We start from the raw sequence: 25000 nt of genomic DNA, 5'->3' as shown, positions 1-25000 counted from the left end.
TTAGGTAAATTGGACGTCAGTCAAGTGAAGTAGGCCCATATATATATATATATATATATATATATATATATATATATATATATATATATATTTAGTATGGGTCCCTATCAGATGATTGAGTTTTCACAAACTCGAAATTGACACAGTCGAGACCATATGACTGAGTTTTTGAAAATCCAAAACTTTTGAATGGAGATAGCGGTACAGTGAGGATCAGGAAATTTACCCTTTCCCTGTTGTTGTGCGATCTCGGAGTTGGTATTTATAATTTGCAAGGGGGGGTGCAGAGGTGATTGCCATATGACATATGAATTTCGAGTTTCTGAAAACTTGATCTTCTGACATAGACCTATATATATATATATATATATATATATATATATGGGTCTACTTCTAAATTTCGAACTTTCAAAACATCAACCTTCTTATCCCCCCCCCCTCTGCTTTTAGGAGTTCTGCTTTGAAACAGGAACCTTCTGAAGAAGTTTCATCTTCAGATGAGTTTCTTGCTTACTCAGCACAAATGGAATCTCCCTTGGGTTATGCTTCCCTCGAAGTAGATTCAAATGATGGTGATGGCCATGAGGAAGACATCTCTTTTGGAGAGAGAGTTTCCAGAATGAGAGATTTTTTCAAATGGGAAAGTTCCCATGTTTCAGAGGTACAGAAGAGGTACTATGACCTCTTACAGATGGACTCCCTTTCCCCTTCTGCTATTCCTCCTGTGTTGCCTGCCTTCCAGGATGCTTTTCTATCAGCTTCCAAAAGCCCCGACTCACAACCTCCTGCCCCAAAAAGGCTGGATAGGTTTTGCAAGGTCCCGCAGGACAGAAAATTTCTTTTCGAATGTCTTCCTGTAGATCCTGCTGTGACCTCAGTGTCTGTAGATAGGCTTTCCAGATTTCTGCCTTCCACTTCTGTCCTTCCCTCTGCTAAAGATCGTAAGATCATGGAGAGGCTAGGTAAGAAAGTCTACACATCTACTACTTTGGCCTTCAGGGCAATTAACAACCAAACTCATATGTCTAAGTATGTTTTGGCCCTGCTTTCACAGGCTTCATAGCTGCTTACAGACCTTCCAGACTCTGCAGCCAAGGCACAGCTTTCTTCCCTTTTGACAGCCTCTTCCCAAGTTACCCATCACTCCATAAAGTGCAGTTATCATGCAGCTGAGGAATCTGCCAGATCAGCTGCATCTGGAACTGTCCTTAGGAGATATTCTTGACTACGATTGCAGCCCTTAGGCATATTTTTGTGTCCCCAGTTGCTAAGTATCATAGGAATTACCCTTCCAAACCACATTTTGTGAGGAAGAAAACACATACCCTTCCTTCCTCTCCCAAGAAAGGGACATGCAGGCAGAGCTCTTCCAAAACTCAACCAGCTGCTCAAAAGCCCCCCTTTCCTTACAAACCCAGGTAGTCTGTGAATACCTGCCCAGACTCTCCAATATTCTTTTTTCCCAGTACCCTTCTCACTTTTTTTCCTCATGGACAAGCGTAGCCACAGACAAATGGATCCTTTCTATTGTCCAAAACTGTTATCACATGGTTTGGAAATCCATCCCTCCTTTCATGGGCATCCCTCAACCCCGTTGAGACCAGCTTCTTCATTTCCCACAGGTGCTTCGAGATCTGATCTCACAGGGGACCATTCAGAAAGTTTCCCTCTCTGCAAAGAGGAAGAGGGTTTTATTCCAAGATGTTTCTAGTCCTCAGAAAAGATGGTCCATGGAGACCCATCTTAGACCTGTCTCAACTCAACCTTTTTCTACAGGTTTCCACCTTCAGGATGCTCCCCCTCCAAACCTTGTTCCATCTCTTACTACCTCAAGCTTTCTGGTTTCTCTAGATATCAAAGATGCTTACCTTCATATCCTGAGTCACCCTGTTCAGGAAATTCTTATGCTTGTCTGTTGCTTCATCTCATTTTCAGTTCTGCGCTTTGCCCTTTGGACTCTCCATGGCTCCAAGGGTATTCACAAAACGCTTGGTTGCTGTCATTTCCTTTTGCAGATTTCATGGAATTCTTATTTATCCTTACCTGGAGGACCTGCTTATTCAAGCAGACCATCCACACATTCTGCTAAAGAATATTCAAACCACCATCTCCTTGCTCCAAAGCCTGGAGTTCATTGTCAACTACAAGAAGTCCCTCCCTCATCCCTTCTCAGGATCAGGTTTTCCTGGGTTGCAGGTTAAGAACAAACCTTATTGTGGCTTTTATGCCACTGCAAAGAAATGCATTCTCTAATAACCTATTTTCAACAGTTGCTCCCTCTAACTTCAGTGACAGCTAGAGAGTTTCTCAGAATGCTAGGGTTCATGGCATCTGTTATTCCCATGTTACCCTTAGCCAGACTTCACATTTGAAAATTCCAGTGGTGTCTGAAATCTCTCTAATCCCAACATATTCATCCTCTGGAGTTTGTTCTTCCTCTTCTCCCTTGTCTGAAGAAACAATTACAGTGATGGATTCAACGAATATCTCTGAATCCAGGCCTTCCTGTACAGCCTGCTCACCCTGTGCTGGAGCTATTTGCAAATGCTTCAGACCTGGGGTGGGGAGCGATGTTGGGAAACTTAAAAGTTCAAGCCCTGTGGTCTCCCTCCATAAAGAAATAACATATCAACATCAGGAAGATCAGGGCTTTGATTCTGGCTGTACAAACTTTCCATTCTTCTCTTCACCCAGGTCCCCTGAAAATGTTCATAGACAACACCACAGTCCTTTGGTATGTGTGTGTGTGTGTGTGTGTGTGTGGGGGGGGGGGGGCAAAATCATACCTGCTTTGCAGGCTGGCCCTTCAGGCTTGGCAGATTGCTTCTCAAGCAAAAGTCATTTTACTAGCTGTTTGTATTCCTTCAGCTCAAAATGTTCTGGCAAACACTTTAAACAGGTCCATGACACAAGCCCACAAATAGATACTTCACTGAGATGTGTTTCTAGGGGTCTATATGACTTGGTCGACAGTTCATATGATCAACTGTTTATTTGGTCGACAGTTCATTTGATCGACAAGCATTTGCCCCCTTCCCCAATGTTGTGTGACCCTGGAGTTGATATATATAGTTAGGGGGGTGTGGGGGGCACAGCCCCCCACATTGGGGGGTGTGGGGGGTGAAGCCCCCCACCTAAAATGCTTGTCGATCAAATGAACTGTCGACCAAATAAACAGTTGATCATATGCACTGTCGACCAAGTCATATAGACCCGTTTCTAGACATTCTCAACTGGTGGGGTACTCCTAAAATAAATCTGTCTACCTCCCCATTGAACAGACAACTTCCAAAATTTTGTGCTGGAGGCCCAGACCCTCTGGCATGGAAGGTGAATGCTCTCTCATTCTCATGGTAGGGAATGTATCTTTATGCATTCCTCCGCTTTCCACTCATTCAGAAAATTCAGCTGAAAATTCAACCAAAAATCTTGTTGGTGATACCCTTTTGTCCAAAACAGCACTGATTCCCTCTTGTTCTGCAACTAGACAAGGGCGATCATCACAAGTTACCTCACAGGGTGGATTTTCTCACACAAGACGAGGGATCTCTTATTCACCCACATCCAACAACCATGAGCCTGAAGCTGTGGATGATAGGTTTCTAATCCCTTTTTGACACCTTTTTTTTCCCTGAGGAAGTGATTCTAGTATTGCAGGAGGCCAGGAAACCTAATACTAGGAGATCTTACTTGTCCAAATGGAAGTGGTTTTCCATATTTTGTCTTAAGAAACATCTAGATCCATTTTCAGTGGATATTCCCCAATTCGTTCTTATTTGTGTGAGCTGCTTTAGGCTGGATTGGCTTATTTTTCTGTTTAAGGCCCACTTATCCTCCATTTCTACATGTCTGCCTCTATCTCCTCCTTTAGCTTCTAGGCTAGAGATTAGGCTTTTTCTTAAGGGTGTCCTTTATGTCATACTTCCCAGGAAACCTTTATCCTCCACCCTGGGATTTGAATTTTGTACTGCAAAAGCTTACTCAGGCTCCTTTTTAGCCTGCAAATTCAGCTTCTTTGAAGCTTTGCACATGGAAGACTATTTTGTTGGTAGCCATCACTTCTGCTAGAAGAGTTTCCGAACTTTAAGCCTTAACGGTTTCTCAACCTTTTTTTAATTTTCCACAAGGATATGGTCTCTCTCCGCACTAACTTCTCCTTCATACCTAAGGTGGTTAATGATTTGTCCCTAAACCAGTCAGTACCTACTTTCTTTCCTTCCCCTCAAAATTCCAGTGAAAGGGTGTGACATACCTTGGATGTATATAGATAACTTGTATATTTTACCTAGACAAGACCAAGTCCATTAGGAAATCAGAGCAACTGTTTGTTTCCTTTCATCCCAAGTCACTGTGAAAGCCTGTGTCTAAACAGACTATTTCTACTTGATCTTTAAGGCCATTTCCTTCTGTTTTGATTACCATGAAAAAACTCTCTCTTTCTTAGTAAAAGCTTATTCCACTATGGCTATAGCTTCATCTGGAGCCTTCTTCAAAGGTTTGAACACTGCCTCAATTTTGGGGGCAGCTATATGGTCTTCTGTCCACACTTTCACTAAGCATTACAAGCTGGATACTATCTCCAGGACAATCTTGCGTGACTTCATGGAGACTTCCTCTGCTCCAACATCCCTTTCACTTTCATGAGCTTTGGTACTCTGCCCCATGTTATGAATACTGTAACATGGGAATAGAGGAACGTAGAATAATTGTGTAAAATCTTACTATAACCATAGATGTCATTTTCTTCCATGTTGCAGTATTCTATTCCATCCTCCTTCCCCCTTGGGTCAAGCTTTTCTTTGGATGATATTTTGCTTCTACCTCATATCCTTGGGCTGGTGTTCTAACTGGGGCATTCAGTAATGAGGATGGTATGTGCAGACATCACTTTTATGGCCTTACATCTGCTGCTAGCCTATGTGCAATGTTGTGTGTACCATGCAGTAGTTTAAATTTTTGGTATACTGGCTGGATGTTCAGGTCACCTAGACGGGGAAGCTTACATGTTATGACTACTGTAACAAGGAAAAGAAGGACATCTATTGTTATGGTAAGATTTTACACAACTATTCTTTCTCCACTCACTACTCTATACAAAGACCAGGGGACAGTGAAATGTCTTTCAGGTGCCAGAATCTCTGACATCTCAAAGGCCCTTACGACCCTTGCACCAGACAAATATAATTATGAAAAGGTAGTTATGCATGTAGGGTAAATGACTAGGAGCAAACATTCCTTTGAGAAATGCAAAGACAAATGTCTGGATAAATAACTGGCATAATTTTAGGGAGATCAAGTTTGTGTCAACATGAAATGAGATGCTGGACAAGTCTTACTTGATTTGCAAAGGATTGTCTGCACTTTTTTAAAGGCTTCCACATACCAGCTAAAGCCTTTGGTTCCTTCACAGTACCTTTTTATTTATTTATTGACATTTGTTAACCGGGTTTGTCCAACTGGGCTTGTGGCCCATTTTCAGTGGAGACCCAAGGAGAAAAGCTCCAGTAATACATTTTAAAACAAGTACAGTTTTAAACAATATTGATATAATAGTTATAGCAAAACAATTCACATATGTTGGGTTACATGCATAAAGTTAAAGTTGCATTAAAAAGAAGCTAAGTAACAATTTTACATTGATATAGGTCAACAATAAACATTTTTTTGTTTGTATAAAATTGTGCAAATGCATAGTAGACACATTGGAGAGAGAGGTGTAATGAGGTACTAAGTATGGTCCTTTTGAGGGTACATAAAGGGAAGGAAGACTAGGTAGGGTCATGGCAAGGGCAGGTTCTGGAATTGAGAAAATAAGCTTTTAGTTCATTTTTAAAGTGTGAGGTGTGGGGGATTGAACGTAAGTCAAGGGGAAGTTTGTTCCAAGCATGGGCAAGGGAGTGTTTGTAGAGTAGTTTTCCTACTGACCTTTTTGGGTGGTAGATATCAAGTAATTGTTGGTTAGAAGTACGGAGGGTCCGGGATGGGATGTAGATGGAGACTAAGGAAGATAGAGATGGACAGAAGGAGGGTTTATAAAGAATAGAGTGTAGCATATGAAATTAATAAGATAGCAGAATCTGGGGAAGTTCAAGCCATTGAAGAGAATTTAAAGAAATGCAATGGTGTGAGTTGTATGGGGAGTTAGTAATGAATCTGGCTATTTTATGGTAAGTCTGTTGCAGTTTTAGAGTGGAGGCCTGGATATTGGTAAGAACTGGGGCGGCGTATAAGAGGGAGGGGAAGAGGAGTGCCTGGCCCAGGGTAAGTCTAGATTCAGGGGTTAGGATTTTTTTGTTCCGATATAGCAGACCTAGTTTCTGGTTTGTTTTTTTTATATATTGGAGTATGTGTAGGTTGAACTTGAGTTTGTCATTGATAATGTCCCGTAGAAGTTTTTGTGGGTGTCAGGTTGGATGTTTGTATTGTTAGAAGATGTAATAAAAAAGGAGGTTTTTTGATGAGAAAGAGAATGGGGAAGGAAAAGTGGGAGTTTGGTCTTTTTGGGATTTAGGATCAATAGGTTGTGAGATGTGAGAGAGCCATTGTTCAGTGGATAGTAGGGCCTGTTGGGTCAGGGAGTTTGGTCTTCTTGGGATTTAGGATCAATAGGTTGTGAGATGTGAGAGAGCCATTGTTCAGTGGATAGTAGGGCCTGTTGGGTCAGGGAGTGTAGTTCAGGAATGTTATTTGAGATGGATATAAGTGTGAAGTCATCGGCATACTGAATAAGGGAGGAATTCTTTGCATGAGGTGTAAAGATCATCGGTGAAGATGTTAAACAAAAGGGGTCCCAAGATGGAGCCTTGGGGAACACCAGTGGAGATGGGAAGAAAAGGTGAGGAGGATGAGAGCCATTTGACAGATTGTTCCTTGCCAGATAAGTAACTATTAAACCAGGCAAGTGTGGAGGGGGATAGGTGGAGATTTGTGAGTTTGGATAGTAGTAGAGGATAAGAGACAGTATTGAAGGCTTTGGAGAGATCTAGGAAGAGACAGGAAATGAGTTTATTGTTGTCTAGGGCCTCTGCAATGATATGAGTGAAGGAGAGGAGGGCAGTGGTGGTGCTGTGGTGAGGACGAAATCCATGTTGGGTAGGGGTAAGTAAGTGGTGTGTGAGGAGGTGATTGAGACACTGTGAGTGCATACATTTTTCTAATATCTTGGAGAGGGGGGAACAGAATGGCAATGGGTCAGTAATTTGAGGTGTCACTGGAGTTTCCACCTTTATGAAGAGGGATAGAGAAGAAAGATTTTCAAAGGGTGGGGACAATTGATTCCAGAATGGATTGATTAATTAGTATAGATACATGATAGGCAATTGAGTCAGCAGCAAGTTTGAGGAATGTAGGAGATTGTCAGTGGAAGGAGAGCAAGGTTTTAGCTTGAGTAGTAGAGATTTGATGTAAGTAATAGGAACTGGCTCAAAAGAAAACAAAGTTGTGTTAGTGGGACTTGGAGAGGTGGGTGTCAAAGTAGAGTTTGGCTTAGAGGTTACCAGATTTTGGATGGAAGGGATAGTGTTTATTCAGGAGGGTAGCTGTTTCCTGAGAGGAAGAGTTAGGGTATGGGGAGGGATTAGAGAGGGCTTTCCAGGATAGAGGATGTTGTTGAGAGTTGACCAAAATTTTCGAGGATTGGATTTGTTGTTAAGCTGAGCAGAGCTATAGTATAACTTTTTGTCATTAGTTGTCTTTTTTTGCAAGGTTCCTCAGTTGCCTGCATTTTTGAAGAAAAGGTGGTTATTTAGTTTTAGTCCAGGTTTTCCAAGCATGATCTCTTTGTTTCATAAGGGAACTACCCTCTTTGGAGAGCCAGGGGGCATGGTTTGATTTTACTCTGATCTTCCTAGAGGGAGCTAAGGAGTTTAGAGTATTCATGAAGATGCTATTGAAAGTGCTTACAACATCGTTTAGGGGGAGGTGTTTTAGGATGGACCAAACTATGTTGCGGAGAATGGAGTTAAATTGTGATGAATTGAAAGTCGATCGTTTTCAACAGTCTTTGATAAGGTGGGGTTTAGTAATATGGGAGTAGTGTCTTAAGATGGTGGTAGGGAGATGATCACTGAGGGAATCAGGTAAGGTGGTGGGATTGTGTTACTGGTGAGGGGAACTGGTAAGGATCCAGTCTATGATGAAGCTGGAAGTGGAATTTTTATGGAAGTGAGTGGGAGATGTTATAAGTTGGTGGAAGACGTTTAGGTGGATACTGAGTTGGGGGAGTCAGTTGTGAGTTTGGACCAATCACTGTTGACATCACCAAGGATAAGTGTCACATATGGTATGTTGTGGGAGAACCAGGATAGAATGTTTTCAAGAATGGGCAGATTGTTACCAGGAGGAAGGTAGACAGAGGCAATTGCAAGTTTTTTTGTGGAGATTCAGATGGCAGTTAAGGGTGATGATTTCAGCTGGGAGGAAGTCAGGAATTGGGGAAGGGTATGGTGAGAGGTTAAGAATGTTTGAGTAGAGGATGGCCACACCACCACATTTTTTTACAGGTCTATCAGATCGGAAGATATTATAACCTGGTGGGAGTATTACACTATTTGAGATTTGTGGCTTGAGCCAGGTTTCAGATAGGGAGAGGATGTGACGGGTATTGCGAGCTATCCATGAGTGCAGCTCAGTGACTTTATTTGCTAGGCTGTGAATATTCAATGAGTAAATAGTTAAGTATTTGGATGGAGATGACTGTTGTGACAGAGGGTAGTGACTGTTAGAGGAGTAAGATGGGGGCAGTGTAGAGGTAGTTTTGGGGAGAGAAGAGGGGCCAGGGTTGGGATGGATATCTCCAGAACAAAATAGGTTTTTAGTTAGGAGAGTGTGTGTGTAGTAGATGCTAGATGGAGTTTGTATAGTTTTGACTTAGCTTTTTGGGAAGGTTTAAAAACCTGTATTATGGATAGTTTATATAGACTTGAGGTAGAGGTAGTAAAGAGATTAGGGGAGATAGTAAAAGATGAAGTAGATATATGTTGTATGAGTCAGAAGTTAGTAAACATAGGAGTGGGTCAGAGAGATTGGAATGGTAAGAGATGGAGATAGAGAGAATAAGGAGTAGTGTAGAAGATCTTAGCAAATAATACATGTTGGAATAAAATATGGTCAGATAGAGTTGTTAGAGAGACTGTGGTATAGAGGAAGTGGTGTTGACAAGATTGACATATTAGTAAGGTGGTTGTGGCAATAGGCAGGACGTGGAATTGTAGTGGCTAGTGGGACAGGAAGGGGAGGGATAGTTGGGTATAAAGGTAATTGTAATGGTGGTGGGTGGGAATGGGGGTAGGGTAGGGGAGCGAAGTGAGCCCGAGCATAGCGAGGCTAGCACCCTGGTCAAGATGAAGTCATAGAAACAATCAGAAAAAGATAGTGAAAAACTATCTTGAGAGACAAGGATATAAAGTTTCTAAAGGTATAGTCACCAGAAATAAAATAAAAAGAAATAAAATATGAGCAGAAGTAAGCTTACAAAAGGACTCTGGCCTCAAGCTACACAAGTAGATTTACTTGAAGCAAACCCAGTGCTGTATGGTTAAAATAAGCTACAATAGAGAGGGGCTTTGGAGGGGAAGAGAGAGGTATTACTAGCAGCTAAAAGCAGGGCAAAACAAAAAAAAAATATGTAAGAGTCTGAAGACAGTAAAATAGGGCAGGTGCACTAGGAAAGGCAATTGTGAGTGAGGCTAGAAATGAATTCAGGGAAGGGTAAAGTGCAGAACAGGAGAATATACACAGAAACAGTATGAGGATAGTGGGTAACCAAAGAGAAAGGATAGGAGCTGCTGGCGTCTGCTTTTCATAGTGACTAGCAAAAAAAACACTGTAAATTCTTGTTGTGCTTATAAAGTCTAGCATTAATTAAAATATTAGCTTATGTAGTAGTTATTTACTGGGACACATACTTCAGTGGTATTATTTTAAGCTTAAAATGGTGGCTTCCGGACAGATAGAGTTGCAGGGTATCTGTTAAGGTTCTCAAACCTGTGTTGCCTGTACTGTGGCCAGGAGAAAACCGCAGGGAAAAATCCACTACAGCTATAAAAACAGAGAGGAGGGAGATTAGTTATGAGCAAGTAATTCTGGAAAAGAGTGAGAGACAAAAATACCATGGGTAGAGAGAAAAACATTAATACAGGTAGGCAGAGTTTAAACAAGATTCAGTTAATGAATATTCCAACATAGAAAATGCATCATTAGCAAAACAGAATCAAATTATGGTGGCTCTGTGGAATTTGTGGGAGCAATACATGCATAATAATGTTCAGAAGGAGGAGTGAGGTTTACAGAAGGGCAGGAATTATGTAATGTTGGACTGAATGACAGTTATAAAAAGAAAAAACATACAATGTATAATTTATGTACATGGAAAATGTTAACATGATTTGTTTTCTTTCCTATGAATGTATGTATGCCTTTAATTAAGTGATAATTTAATAATGATGTTTAAAAAATTAAGGTGGAGCTGCTCGATGTGAGAAGTCTAAACAACAACTTGCTCATTGTTGAGACACTCCTACATTTGGAAGGCATCGATATATGTCTAATCACCGACACCTGGTTTAAATGCCCAGAAAGCGCTCCCTCCATACAAGGGTTTGGTGCCTGTTATGCCATCAGAAGTAAGGGCAGCTGTGGTGACATATCCATGCTTGTAAGAGACCATATTACCTCTGCACAAATTTCCACAGGTCCTCAATTTCAACTTATTGAACTCCAAAGCACACTAAACAAAATCAACTATCAATTTATCTCATTACAGGACTCCTTCCATGACCACAAAATGTTCATGTCAGATTCCTAATTGTCATGGATGAACTCCCCATAGATAACTCCATAATTCTGGGAAACATTAACTTCCTATCAATTGACTGGAGTGCTCAGACGTTTTTAGACCTAATAAATAAAAATGAGTTGCTTGTAGATATTTCATCTCCCAAGCCCCTGCTTGCAGTTATCCAGGGCGACAGAAGTTGTCAGAGATTTGGAATGCATAGCTAGCCTTAAAAAGGTCCTTGTGGTTGTTAGCCTAGTACACCGTATGAACCTATTAAATCAATCAGATTGTAACTAGCCCAACTAGAGGACAAACTATTCTTGACTCACTATTTACAGATGTAGCATAATCGTGCTCAACTCCTCTTTTAACTCTTTCTGAATAAGCCAGACTATAAGCAAATAAACTTTTGCCTCCAAACTATCTACCCCCCCCCACAAAAAACAATATATTGGAATTAAAAGATTTCAAGCTCAAAAATCTCCTCAAATTCTATGTTAAAGTCTTGAAATTCACTTATAACAACATCACTCCACACAGCACCTCAGCTAACAGAGTTGGCAAGAAGTTTTATACCCCCAGAAATAAATGTATAAGATCAGTAGTCACCTCCAGATCCGAATATAATGGAACATATAAACACAAGCCATCCTGATGGCCCACTGACATAAATTACATTTCTTAATAAAAGATAAAAAAAAAGTCAGTGGATGCAGCAGATCTAAAGACCCCCCCCCCCCAAGGAATGGAAAATATTTGGAATTTGACTAAGAATTAAGGCTATTAGATCTACTAAGGCATCCCATGAACTCATGTTGAAATCTGAAGCCAAGGGCAATTGCAGATCCTTCTTTAGTTATGTTAGAAAACTAAGAAACAATCAACAATGTACAGAACTTGTACTAAATGACAAAATCTATTCAGATAGTGGATATTTTCAATAACCAAGCAAATAAATTTAGTTTAGATTTCACTATTGAAACAATTATCCAAAGATCTATGATCACCGTAGCTTTCAAATTCCCCATCAGCACCAAAGAACATGTGCTAAAAGTGCTGTTCAAGACTACACAATTCCTCCAGATAACATACTTGGCAGTTTGCCAAATACTATCAAACACACCATGGTGGAATGCCTACTAAAGTTGTTTAACTTGAGCCTTGCTACAGGTCCACTCCCAGAAATGTGGCATAGAGCAGTGATGATGCCACTCCATAAAGGTGGCCCTATTACCGCCCCAACTATAGGCCCATCAGCCTCACTGGTCTCATTTGTAAGGTCACGGAATGTATTATAACAGACTTTATTAACATTGTTTTTTTAAAGGTAGATCCTGTCTAATGAGCCCTGGTTATCTTTGAGAAGGTAACACAAGCTAGTGACAGCATTTCATAAGTTGTGTACCAGCATTAATGCAGTATGATGTTCCAGTAATGCTGACTCCAAGATTTCTGTATCAAATACTTTGTCCCCAACCCATAAATTCAATTGTCTTTTAAAGGATTGTTAAGTTCTTAATGTCTGCAATATGAAGTGGGTACGTTATACCATAATATCATCAATCTTTGAGTTAAGTAAGAGTGACATAATTGTGTCCTCATAGTACCTACATCTGATGTCTCTTGTTAAACTGCAGCTGTAAATGTTTATGCCCAAGAATGAATTGAATATATTTTATAGAAAAATTGACTTAATATTAGAGGACAATTTATTGCAAGGATTAATTGATGTTGAGTTATTTAACTTTTTGAAAGTATCCAAACAGGTTATACCTGCGATTTTTGGAATCCCAAAAATACACAAACAGCTTGAAGACCCCCCCCCCATTGAGGACAATAGTTACGTCAAAGGGATCCAAGACGCAGCCTTTAGCAATATTGGTTGACAATAAATTAAAAAAATTTCATTTGAAATATTCACATATATTGGTGGACTCATGGGACTTTTTAGGTAAATTTAGTACTACTCCATTTAATGAGAGCTTTCTTTTCTTGACCATTGATGTAAAAGATTTGTTTTCGGTGATTCCCCAAAAGAAGGGCCTGGAATGGTTTGAAAAGATGCTTGCTGATTTCCAAATGTGGAATCCAGATGAATTTAGATTGGTACTAGAAAGTATGGAATTAGTTTTGAAATATAATTTCATTTATTTCCAGGGTGATATATACCTTCAACTTGACGGTGTAGCAATGGGCTCAGCATGCGCCCCAGTTTATTCAAATAGAATCATGCTATACTGGGAATTAACATATGTTTTGGAGTCAAGGTTTAAGCAATATATAGTGAGATATTATAGGTTCCTTGACAATATTTTTATTGTCTGGGAGGGCACATATGAAATTATCAAAGAATTTATTGAATTTTTGAATAATAGTACAAATTTCCTAAAATTTACATATGATTGTAATGAGAATGAAATGCATTATTTGGATGTTAAGGTGAGTAAAGACTATGAGAAAAGGAACTATAGATCCAATATTTACAGGAAGGAATGTTATTCTAACTCTGTTACATTATCAGAGTGACCATCCCTATTACTTAAAAAGGAATATCATTAAAGGTCAGTTGATTAGGGTGTCAAGAATGACATCGGACCCAAATGATTTTACTAGAGATCTTGACTTGGTCCAAGATATGTTTAGGAAAAGAGGGTATCCCAAAAGGTTGATAGAGAATGTTAAAAAGGAAATTATTAAGAAGCATGACACAGAATATGGACCATTATTAAAGTATGGAGGGTCAATGGATATTAGCAATATAGAGCATATAGATAGTAAGCTAGACAATATGAATAGGGATGGAATTATTATAAAATCTAACTTGAAAGAGAATGTTAGTGTTAAATATGGAGTGGAACTACCACGGTTGATATTAACCTATTATTCTGATATGGGATGGTTGAGGAAGTTTATTAATGGGATTTGAAACATGTTCAGGAGGATGCCCACGGGAGTACAGTTTTTTCAGGAACCCTTAAAATATAGCTTCAGGAGAAATATGAATTTGAAAAACATCCTGGAGATGAAGAAAGGTGAAACCAATGGAGGGGCACAGCGGAAAACAGGTACACACAAGTGTGGAAGGTGTGCCCAATGCCCGTTTATGGCAGGTGAGAAGGAACTTTACATCGCTAGCATTGGGTTCAAACTGATGAGTCACACTTACTCTAGTTGTTATACAAAAGGAGTTGTGTACCTGGCATATTGTTTAATATGTGGGGCATACTACGTGGGGAAAACCGAAAGGAATTTAAGAAATAGGGTATACGAACATGTCAGAGACATTAATAAAAAGAATGAGAACAATGCCCTTTACAGGCATACCCTTAAATGTACGAATACGAACATTAAATTTTGGGTATTGGAAGAGGTTAAACAGAAGGACAGGGGTGGGGATTGGGAAACATTCCTGGAATATCATGAAATGATATGGCAAATAAGACTTGATTCCTGTACTCACCCAGGGATGAATGATCATATCTCTATTAAACCAGCGCTGAAGTTGTTGTCATTAAATCCCAAGAGAACATATATATATATATATATGTGTGTATTTTATTTATTTTTATCATTATTATCATCATTTTTAGGGGTATTATATTTACACATTTATACACTGTTAATTTATTTATATAGTTCTAATATATAGGTTAGTACTGAATTATTTTTGAATAGATTAGATAGGTTATGTATTATATTATATATATTTTTACTATAGTAAGTATGAAGTTTATATTGTATACATTTATGTATGTATGTGACATACATTTTTTAACTATTTAAGTTATACCACATTCTTATAAAAGTGTTATAAACAGAGTATTTTAATATGGCATTTTACCAATGCTGTAATATAACACAATAAAATATAGCTAGGCTTTTGAGCGCCAAAACTAGTCAATGGAAAAGAGGGGAAGGTTATTTAAATATGGACTTTTTTAAACAAACAGATGATTCTGATGAAGTCTCAGGTTATGAGATGAAAGCCCGCTTAATCTGCTTACTTGTTTTGTTGTATTTGTTTTATGAGTTACATTAAAACTTTTTCACCATTCGTTCAGTTTCACTCGTTCCTTGGAATTAATAAGGTGGAGGACAGATTTTATTGTAACCGGACAGCGGTGTGTGTTTTATACTGTTGGCCATTTTTGCAGTTGCTGCATTTGTTTCAAATACTTTGTCCCCAACCCATAAATTCAATTGTCTTTTAAAGGATTGTAAGTTCTTAATGTCTGCAATATAAAGTGGTTCGTTATACCATAATATCACCAATCTTTGAGTTAAGTAAGAGTGACATAACTGTGTCCTCATAGTACCTACATCTGATGTCTCTCTGTTAAACTGCAGCTGTAAATGTTTATGCCCAAGATAACTTGTAAACTAGAGTCATGAAAGACTTTGTAGGCAAATATTAATTTACCACAGATGTAACAATAAATAGTAAATAAATTGAGGTAGTTGCATGTATTATTATAGCTATAATCTTTGTGAAGTAAAATCTCTTTGGTGCATTTGGCAAATTGGATAAAAGACAGAACCTACACAATACAGGTGGCAGGGACAGCATCAGAGAACATGAAGGTGACAAGTGGTGTCCTGCAGGATTTAGCACTGGAACAGCTTTTGTTCAGTATTTACTTCTCTGACCTACAGACTAAAAACCAAGACCTATGGCTAACCAGTTTTGTGGATGATTGTAAACTGGGTGTCGTTGTCAAACCTCATGATTACATGGAAGCACTCCAGCGGGAATGTGCACTTATAAATGCCTGGTGTATTGAAAATGTACTTAAAATGATGCTAAAAAATGCAACATTGTCACATTTGACAGTCAAATCATCCTGTCAACGTATACTACTGACTTTACCCCACTTCAGAATGAAAATGTAGTTAAAGATGTGGGAACCTGGGTTGATTTCATCTCATGTGACTACCATGTAGCAACATTTGTCAGGAAATCCTTCTACTTGCCACAGCTGATCACCAGTTGAATATCTTCCAGATCTAAAGGGTTATTGTCTTCTTGTATTTAACACTGATCAGACCTATTATAGAATAAGAGGCCCCCTTTGGAATGTGCCTCAGATATATCAAACAGTTGGAAAGACTCCCAAAAGTTCCTAACACAAATTATGACTGGTTTACATTTTCTAAGTTAGCAGAAAATACTATATTGTTCCTATTTTCTGCGTATTATAGGCTGCTAAGATTAAACCTATGCCTTGCCTTGCCCTCTAAGCAATCAGGGAACCAGTGGTCCAGGATCTCTTTTTCTCTCACAAATAAAACAATCACACACATACCAGAACAAGGAATCTATACCTGCTTCAGCAGATCAATAAAACAAGGTTGAAAGAGACTCATTACTGCATTTCCCTCACCGCTGGAATATACTCCCCCTGCAGATAAAGCAATGTGATACACTGTCTTCCTTCAAACAGGACCTGGATAAATTCATCCCATGTGTTACTGGCCTAGTCCTCCTCAGGAACAAGGCACAGTCTAGGGTGGGCACTGGCAAAGTGCCATGGTCACTAGACACGGTAGCCTTTAATTTCTTATGGTTTCTTCACTATTTCATTTATTTTAAACACCTCTGATTGCCTTTGATTATTTTTTTTTCTTTTAAATGACTGGAAGCCATCTCCTATAGCAAAGCTGAAACTTGAACTGTTTTTTTGCAGAACAGCTTACACAATTTTCAGCAAGAGTTTTTTCTTTGCCCTTTCTTTCTGGTTGATTTTCTCTTACTTTCTCCAGATTTCTTCTTTGCAGACATCCATGAAGTGTAACTGCTAGCAAGCAATTAAATTTTATCAAAACTGATAGCTGTTCATCTTACAGTGAAGAATTAACAGATCCATTACATTTTTTCTAGATTCATACAAACAAGACTAGCTTCTTACAGTTGATTCTTAGTTCATTAGTCTGTTTATTTAAGCTGGGCAGAACTGGATGTTTACAGGTCTTGAGCAACAAAATTAGTAAAGAAGAGACCATAAAGTCAATAATTTCCTTGAGACTCTTACAAGAATTTCTGATGAAGCTGTTCATGCAAAGCACAGGCTTAGCTCTGTACATCACATCATGTTCCATATCCTTAACACATCAAAAGCAAAACCATATCACATGATTAAGATTGAACCAAGAAGAGTTCATTTTCAACAATAAAATATAATAGATGTAGTATACTCTCTGGCTGGAAGTAGCAGGGGGTATATGGGACACACAGCTACTGAGTCTTGTGACCATGGCACTTTGCCAGTGACCAACCTAGAGAAGTTTATTCTTGTAAATACCTTTGTTTGTAGTGATTTCTTACTTATTTGTTATATGTATGTGAGTGGTTTATGATTTACTTGTAGAATTACCTGTTATTATTTGCTAAATTGTATTTACCTGTTAATTTCTTTGAAATGTGATCTTGGAGCTTATCTCCCCGGGCCTCTACTGAAAATGGACATATATACAGTTAGACTAGCCTGGTCAACAAATGTAAAATAAATAAATAAAATAAATGTTGGCAGTGGAGGGGTGAAGTTCCCACTTACAAAGTACTTTAATGGTGTAAATTCCAAGTTTTGGGTATTTATTTTATTGTAGTTGCATTGGTTTATTTAAGAGTTGAGACCAACAGTTTGATAAAGCCAAAAATACATTCCTCCACCCACCATATGTTGAGCTAAGCTTTTAAGTAAATATTACTTATCAAACTAGATATGTTATATACTTTTATTTTTGCTGTTAAATAGCTGTAGTTTGGAGCCATTGAAAATTACACAACAGAGAACCAATCTTAAGTTTTTTTATTTGACTATTACAACATGTTTTAATGTGTGGAAAGCAATTCTCTCTATACTTGTTTATCAGGCTAAGATACTGTTATTACATATTAGCTAATTATTAAATACAAAAAATAGCTCAGTGTATGTATGAATGTTCATACAGCAGGCAAGATGAATTGTTTGAGTTTCCTAACTCCTAAAACACAGCAATAACCAAGATAGCCATAGTTCCTATGGATGCATTCACTTCTGAATTCTTGGTATTTGAACTATAACTGATTTTAAATTCTGTGATATAAACTGTAATGTAATTGAAGGTGAAGTCAAGAAACTGGCATGTTTCACTACATGAAAACTGAGGTTTCAATTGCAGGACAAATTTTATACTTGGCATAATTTTCTGCAACTATTAGTGTTTTTTATAATCAGCTCTACATGAAGTTGGCATATTTATTGTGGAAAAACTGGCTGTGGGTGATATAAGAAATTACAGTTTATCCAGCATGTATTAGTTAGATTACATATCATTTTATTAATTTTGCAGAGGCAGTTGGCCCTGGCAGGCTACTCTTCGACTTAAAACTTTCCATAAAGACAGTCGACTGTTGTGTGGGGCAACACTAATCAGTAACTGCTGGGTTTTAACAGCAGCTCATTGCTTCAAGAGGTGAGATGGGAGAGCTTCAGGTAAAAGCACAAGCTATGTCTCTTTGTTCTGTGGCAAGCATGAAATTCTTAACTATGCCATCATTTTTTTTTTCTAACTTTAAGTAAATAATAAACCATGATATGCTATGCTTTAGAGGATTTCCGAGCAGTTAGGAGGCATGCTAAAGTGAAGGAGTAATTAGAAAAAAGTCCCCCTGTTCCTGAAACTGCATTAAATTAGTTGCAGCAAACACATCGTTTACTACTCTTACAAAACAAGTGGTTTCTGAATTGAGAGAGAAAACAGCACATATACATATATGGCTTCCATCTTTCATGGTCACAGTATGCTGTGGGTGGGGCCAGTGATGCCAGCTTTATACCTAAGAGAGGGTATGACCTTACTTTTAGTCCCTGCAACAGCAGATTTTTCCTAGGAAAAGCATTACGGTACTTGACTAGTAACTGACTTGCTTGGGAACCCACCTTTGCAAGGCGCAGTGAAAAGCATATTCTGTGCAGTAACATGACTAATGCATATGTTTACATATGCTGTCAACATTCACACCTGAGGTAGGTGATAATCATGCATTTCAAGAGCAAATCACGGCAGGGTTGGTCATGCACAGTGGCAGTGTGATGTACACATGCAGTGCATTACCCTGTATAACTGATATGGGGGAAAACTGACGTGTAAAGCTTTAATGACTTTTCAACAGCACTGCAAGTTTGTGGCCTTGCTAGAGCTGTATAAATGAGCTGAGTGGAAAAGCATTGTACATGCATAGAGGTACATGATATGCTGAAACTGGTATTCCTATACAAGACAAAATGGAAACAAATAACTTTTTTTTTAAATTTCAGATATGTAGATAGCATCTTTATACAAAAGAGCTACTTGGCATATATGAAATGAAAAAATGCAACTGGTACATTAAAATGATGCAGTAATTAAAACCAGAAAACAGTACTGCAGACCTTTAAGACTGTTACTTTCAGTTAGGCATTGTCAAACATTTTTGGCAAGTGTATTCTTCTAGAACAGTTATTCTTGAAATTATGTATATATGAACAACCAAAACAAAAAAGAAGATAATCCAAGCAATACGACCAAGTGAAGAGATCCAACACTATTTATTACCCTTTCTCTAGCGCCTCGGCTCATGCCTTCAAGGAGAATGAGTATTACAAACACTTCCAAATTATTTATACCATACAAAAACATCAATTACAAAATCAATAAAACAATTTAACAATCAAACAATTAATCACAATATATTTCATTCATAAAAATACTTTCCAGTTACATTCCACATTAATGCCACTAGGTGTCAGTGTGTTGTACTTTAATATAAAAACAGTTTCCTTATATAACAGCTTTTGTTTAACTAAATCACTATTATTTTTTATTGTGATCTGTTCCAAAACTGTTGCCAGTAGACCATCTGGTTTACTGTCATGATAGTATCTAAAATGCACTGCCAAAGGGCTTTCTAATTTTTTACTCTTTATGTCCCTCACATGCTCCTGAAGTCGAACCTTAAAGGCTCTTTTACTTTCTCCTATATAAAATAGTCCACACGGACATTTTAAAGCATATACTATTGCTACTGTGTTGCAGGAAAAAATTCCACAAGATTTAAAAACTCTACCATTAATACATTCAAAAGTCTTACTAATATATTTACACGAAATACACTTCCTACACTGATATGTACCCATTGAAACTATCTCTATTTTTAAATTAATATTGGGACTAGAATACCTTGCATGCACTAACATATCTTTAAGGTTTCTCCCTCTTTTATAAGAAAATGTAATTTTTGTTGGAATAACTTCCATTAAATCTTTATATTTAAATAAAAAAGGCCAGTACTTTTGTACTGCCTTTTTAACTTCTTCTGTTATTAAATCATATGTTAAAAACAAAAACATTTGTTTATCAAAACAATTATCTTCTTCTGTTTTCATCTTACTTTTTTATTTTTATTCACATATGATCCTTCACTTCTTGCTCTTTGTAAAGATGATATAACTTCCTTTTCATTATAATTTCTCCTAATGAATAAATCCACAGTTTTTTTAACTCTATTTCTAATTCATTACTATTATTGCACAACCTCATAATTCTAGTAAATTCCCCATGTGCCAAAGATTTCATAAGATGAGAAGGATGGTGACTTAACCCATCTAAAAAATGTAAATTTTCAAACTTTCTATAAATTCTTGTAACTATCTTACCATTACTCATACCTTCTAAAGTCAAATCCAAAAAATTCACTTTTCTGCCCATTTGAAAATCATCAAATTCCAGTCCAAATTGGCTTTTTTGTAAGTTTTTTTTAAAATTTCCCATCTCATCTATGCCACCCTTACATACAAAAATCAAATCATCAATATATCGATAGTAACTTACTACATATTTCTTATAAAATTCCAGCTGATACAAAAAATCTAATTCAAAAGAATTCATCAGAATATTCGCATACATGGGGGCAAAACTTGCCCCCCATGGCTGTACCTTTTAATTGATGAAATAACTGACCATCAAAGTAAAAATAATTATTTTTAAGACAAAATTCCATTAATTCAATAATATAAAAGGACGTGAGCCGAGGCGCTAGAGAAAGGGTAATAAATATTCTTGAAATTATGGTTGTATAGTTAGTATGATTGTCCACAAGGAACTGTAAAATGAAAGTAGATGGAAAGATAGAAATCTGACATTCACAATGAGAGCAGATGCAGAAATTAAGAAAACGGCCTGTTTAGACAGCTGATCAGTCCCTGCTGTTTTGGCTAACTTCATGATTCTGATGTACAAAGAAAGAGATGTAAACATTTATACTTGTTCTTGAATTGATGTGATTTCATCTGTGATACCAATGGTGCTGCGGTAGCGTTGTCGCCTCACAGTAAGACACTTTCCGGTTCGATTCTCGGCTAGAGCGTCTTCTGCGTGGAGACCTGCGTGAATGGGCGTACCTTCGTTGAAGGTTGTGCGTCAGGCCTGGCAAGCCGGTACGTAAAAATCAACTGCCAATCATTAGCGGACCGGAGTTCCGATGTGGCGACCCCCTAACCGGGAAAAGCCGAAAGTCACAAACAAACAAACAAACCAATGAAATTGCCTTTCTCAGCAGAATGTAAACTATTTAAAGGTATAGAACCAAAATCTTTACAGAGTGTTTCATTACATAAATATTCGGTACTTGCGTATTAACGCAACCAGATTTTTAACCCCGTGTAGTTCCTGATATTCTCGCAAAAGAACTGTTTACTAAACTAAAAAGGGGTGTGTAAAGTCCAATTCACTTTTTGTAGCACTTCGGTTATGACAGAGGAACTGGACTTACGGCCAAAGTCCTCTTCCTTGGTAGCATCCTCCTTTTACCACACTAACTTCATGGAAATTAAGAAGAAGAAGCAGGGCAGAATAAAATTATGGCAGATTCCAAAGATGACAAGCGGGTCATTTGCAATAGCAGCATATCACCTTCTTCTTCTTTTTCTGGATGTCTTGTACGAGGCACAGCTTGTAATCTACGGTTCTTACACAAAAAGAAGTAAGTATGCAGAAAAACGATAAAATCTATCAGTGGCTTGACTGGAGAAACTAGCCGCAGTGTTTTGAACATCTGATAGAAAGCAAAGACAATCAAGGGGATTTTCAAGTAGAAAAAAATGGCAGTACTGCAAAATCATTTCGACATTCTTCATTCAACTTTTTTTTTTTTTTTTTGGATTACCCTCTCTATTGTAATTGATCCCCAAAGTGAGACTAGCATTGGGGGAATGAAAGGAAGTTAGCAGATGCAAAAGATTTTGCAGCACTGCCATTGTTTCTACTTGAAAATCCCCTTGATTGTCTGTGCTTCCTATTGGACGTTCTGATGTATGTAAAAGGGCACAGACACTGCAGCTAGTTTCTCCAGTCAAGCCAACGCAGTCGGTGAAGAAGCAGCGGCGGAAGAAAATGGTGATTGCTTTCCCAAGCCCTATGTTTACAACCCAACCTTCCATTAAAACTTAAAAATGTTTGGCCTTACTTGTAAAACACAAATTCGACAGACCTTACAGGGCAAACCCAAACATCCATTCTTCAATTTTACGTCCGTTATCGCAGCATGAAAATCTGGTTGGGGTAATACGCAAGTACCAAATATTCTAATGCAAAAATTCATAATCATGTCATTTTTTTTTTAAACACTCATATTGAATCATCACTTGTGACACAAGCAAATTTACATTTATATAAAAATAATCAAATTGTATTAAATTAAAATTAACAAATGTTATACTTCACATATATCGCTATATATATATATATATATATATATATATATATATATATATATATATATATATATGTGTGTGTGTGCATGTTAGGCCACGGTGGTGCAGCAGTTAGCGTTGTCGCCTCACAGCAAAAGGTTCTCCAGTTCGATTCTCGGCTAGAGCACTTTCTGTGTGGAGTGTGCATGTCCTCCCCATGGTCGAGTGACGTTAAAGACATGCAGGTAGGTGCGTTCATGAATGGGCGTGCCTTCTTTGAAGGTTGGGCATCGGGCTGGCAACTCGGCACCATAAAAATCCACTGCCAATCATTAACAGACAGGAGTTCTGCTGTGGTGACCCCCAACCGGGAAAAGCCGAAAGACTTTATATATATATATATATATATATATATATATATATATATATATATATATATATATATATATATATATATATATATATATATATATATATATATATATATATATATATATATATATATATACATATATATATATATATATATATCTACTGCTCCACTACGTCAAGCACCAACCAAATGACCATATACCCTAAATGGGTATTTATAAACCCAAAATCAGCAATGAAACACCATTCCAGGACAAGGCATTATAGCATCCACGTAGTTTATTGTCCGACTCACAACAGTGCATACACAAACCTAGGTTTCTCCCACTGGCATCATCAGCGTGTATTGCAGTCAGGGAACAGTGACATATTTATCCCCATTCCATCAATCATTTATTTAAAGGCACAATGTACCCAATAACAAAATTATTAAACACAAAATCCCCAAATATCATATAGTACACTAATTTTTATAGGTACCATTACTCAAATTGCTACCTAAAACATTACTATTTCATCTCCTTGAATGCCTAGCACCTATTATATCTTGAATAATCTTACCAAAGTAATTTAGACCTGGTTTAAATAATACTCCTAAATACACTATCCACTTCCTTTCTTTTTCAGTTAATATTCTGTGTTTACTGACTAGCGTTAAATTTCCCCTACTACCTGATCAATATCCAGAAAAATTAAATGTGCTCCTGCATGCATTTGAGTGTGTTTATACAATGCACTTCATGCTCTTTTACAATTGATGTCACTTATATGTAGTGCTATTCTCTGTCTAAAAGATAAAGAGTTCTGCCCCACATAAAATGCCCCACATTGGCACACCGCCATATAAACCACCCATTCACTACTACATGTGATCAAGCGTCTTATGTCATATACCTTGGGTGTATTTATAGACGTAAATGACTTCGTTTTAGAAATAACCTTACAGTGAACACAATGTCCACAATATGTGCTTCCCATTATTTTACTAACATGGTTGTTTGTAACATATTTTTGACTTTTCTTAAAGTTAGCTAAACTTTCACCTATGGTCTTCCCTCTCCTGTAACCAAAGGAACACCGTGTGTCTATTAGTGTACCCAAAAACCTGCCAATGTCGCTGTAGTATATCTTTAATTTTGAAGCTGTTACTTCCAAACTTAGTCATGAACGTAATAACCTGGTTTCCTTCAACTTGTGGTGGCTCGACCCCCTCCAATAATTGCATTCTAGGAATAGAATCTGCCATACGTATGGCTCTATCAACCTCTCTGGCTTTATATCCCCTTGCCAGAAATCTAGACCTCATCTGTTTGGCCTGTGCCTGAAAATCATCCAGTTGACTGCATATAAGCTTAAGTCTTTTAAATTGAGCTTGGGGGATATTATTAATAATATGATGTGGGTGGTTACTATCTGCCCTTAACAATGAATTCTTGGTAAATGGCTTCCTATATAAACTAGTGTGTACCACGCCATCACTAGCCTTGGTGACCATGCAATCCAAAAATTCAATTCTTTTCCCTTCCAATTTACCACTAAACTGAATCCCATACTGATTTTGGTTTAGGAAGTTAACAAACTGTCGCCACCTATCCGTAGTACCCTGCCATACTACCCAACAGTCATCCAAATACCTTCTCCACATCAATAATTCTGATGTAAATTCTGTCTGTCGGTAAATCATTGCACCTCCATGTACCCCATAAACAGATCTGCATATATGGGAGCAAAAGTTGCTCCCATAGCTGTACCTTTTATCTGCACGTACCATTCTGACCCATATCTAAAAAAATTATGTTCTAACACCAAGCCCATAATTTTAATAAAAATTCCTGTTCGTCATTCTGATAATAATCCGAAACATGAAACCAATATTTTACTGCCGCTATTCCACCTTGATGAGGAATATTCTTGTATAGAGCTTGTACATTTAATGTGCCAATAAAGGCCTGAGTAGGAATATAAAGATCATCCATTAGCTGTAAAAACTGATTAGTATCTTTAATCCTAGTCGACACATATGTTAATAATGGTTTCAGTTTTAATTCCAAATATACTGATAAGGGTTCTATCAAGGACCCTCTACCAGCTACAGTGAGTCTACCTGGTATGGGGGAAATGGACTTATGGATCTTAGGGACTA

The 25000-nt window shown here is 37.8% G+C and overlaps 1 protein-coding gene across 1 annotated transcript in view; it reads left to right on the top strand.

Moving 5' to 3' along the window:
• LOC122788668 (neurotrypsin-like) overlaps positions 1 to 25000 on the top strand; it is a 557316-nt gene that overhangs the window by 496699 nt on the left and 35617 nt on the right. The window contains exon 10 of the mRNA XM_044055564.1: positions 18107 to 18229. Within this exon, the coding sequence (XP_043911499.1) occupies positions 18107 to 18229 (123 nt within the window). The remainder of the gene's footprint in view (positions 1 to 18106; positions 18230 to 25000) is intronic.

The sequence above is a fragment of the Protopterus annectens genome, chromosome 14.part0 (assembly GCF_019279795.1).
Source record: "Protopterus annectens isolate FY-2018-M chromosome 14.part0, PAN1.0, whole genome shotgun sequence".
Classification (NCBI taxonomy): Eukaryota; Metazoa; Chordata; order Ceratodontiformes; family Protopteridae; genus Protopterus; species Protopterus annectens.
The sequence above is the reverse complement of the archived record's forward strand: the minus strand, read 5'-3'. Positions and strand labels throughout refer to the sequence as shown.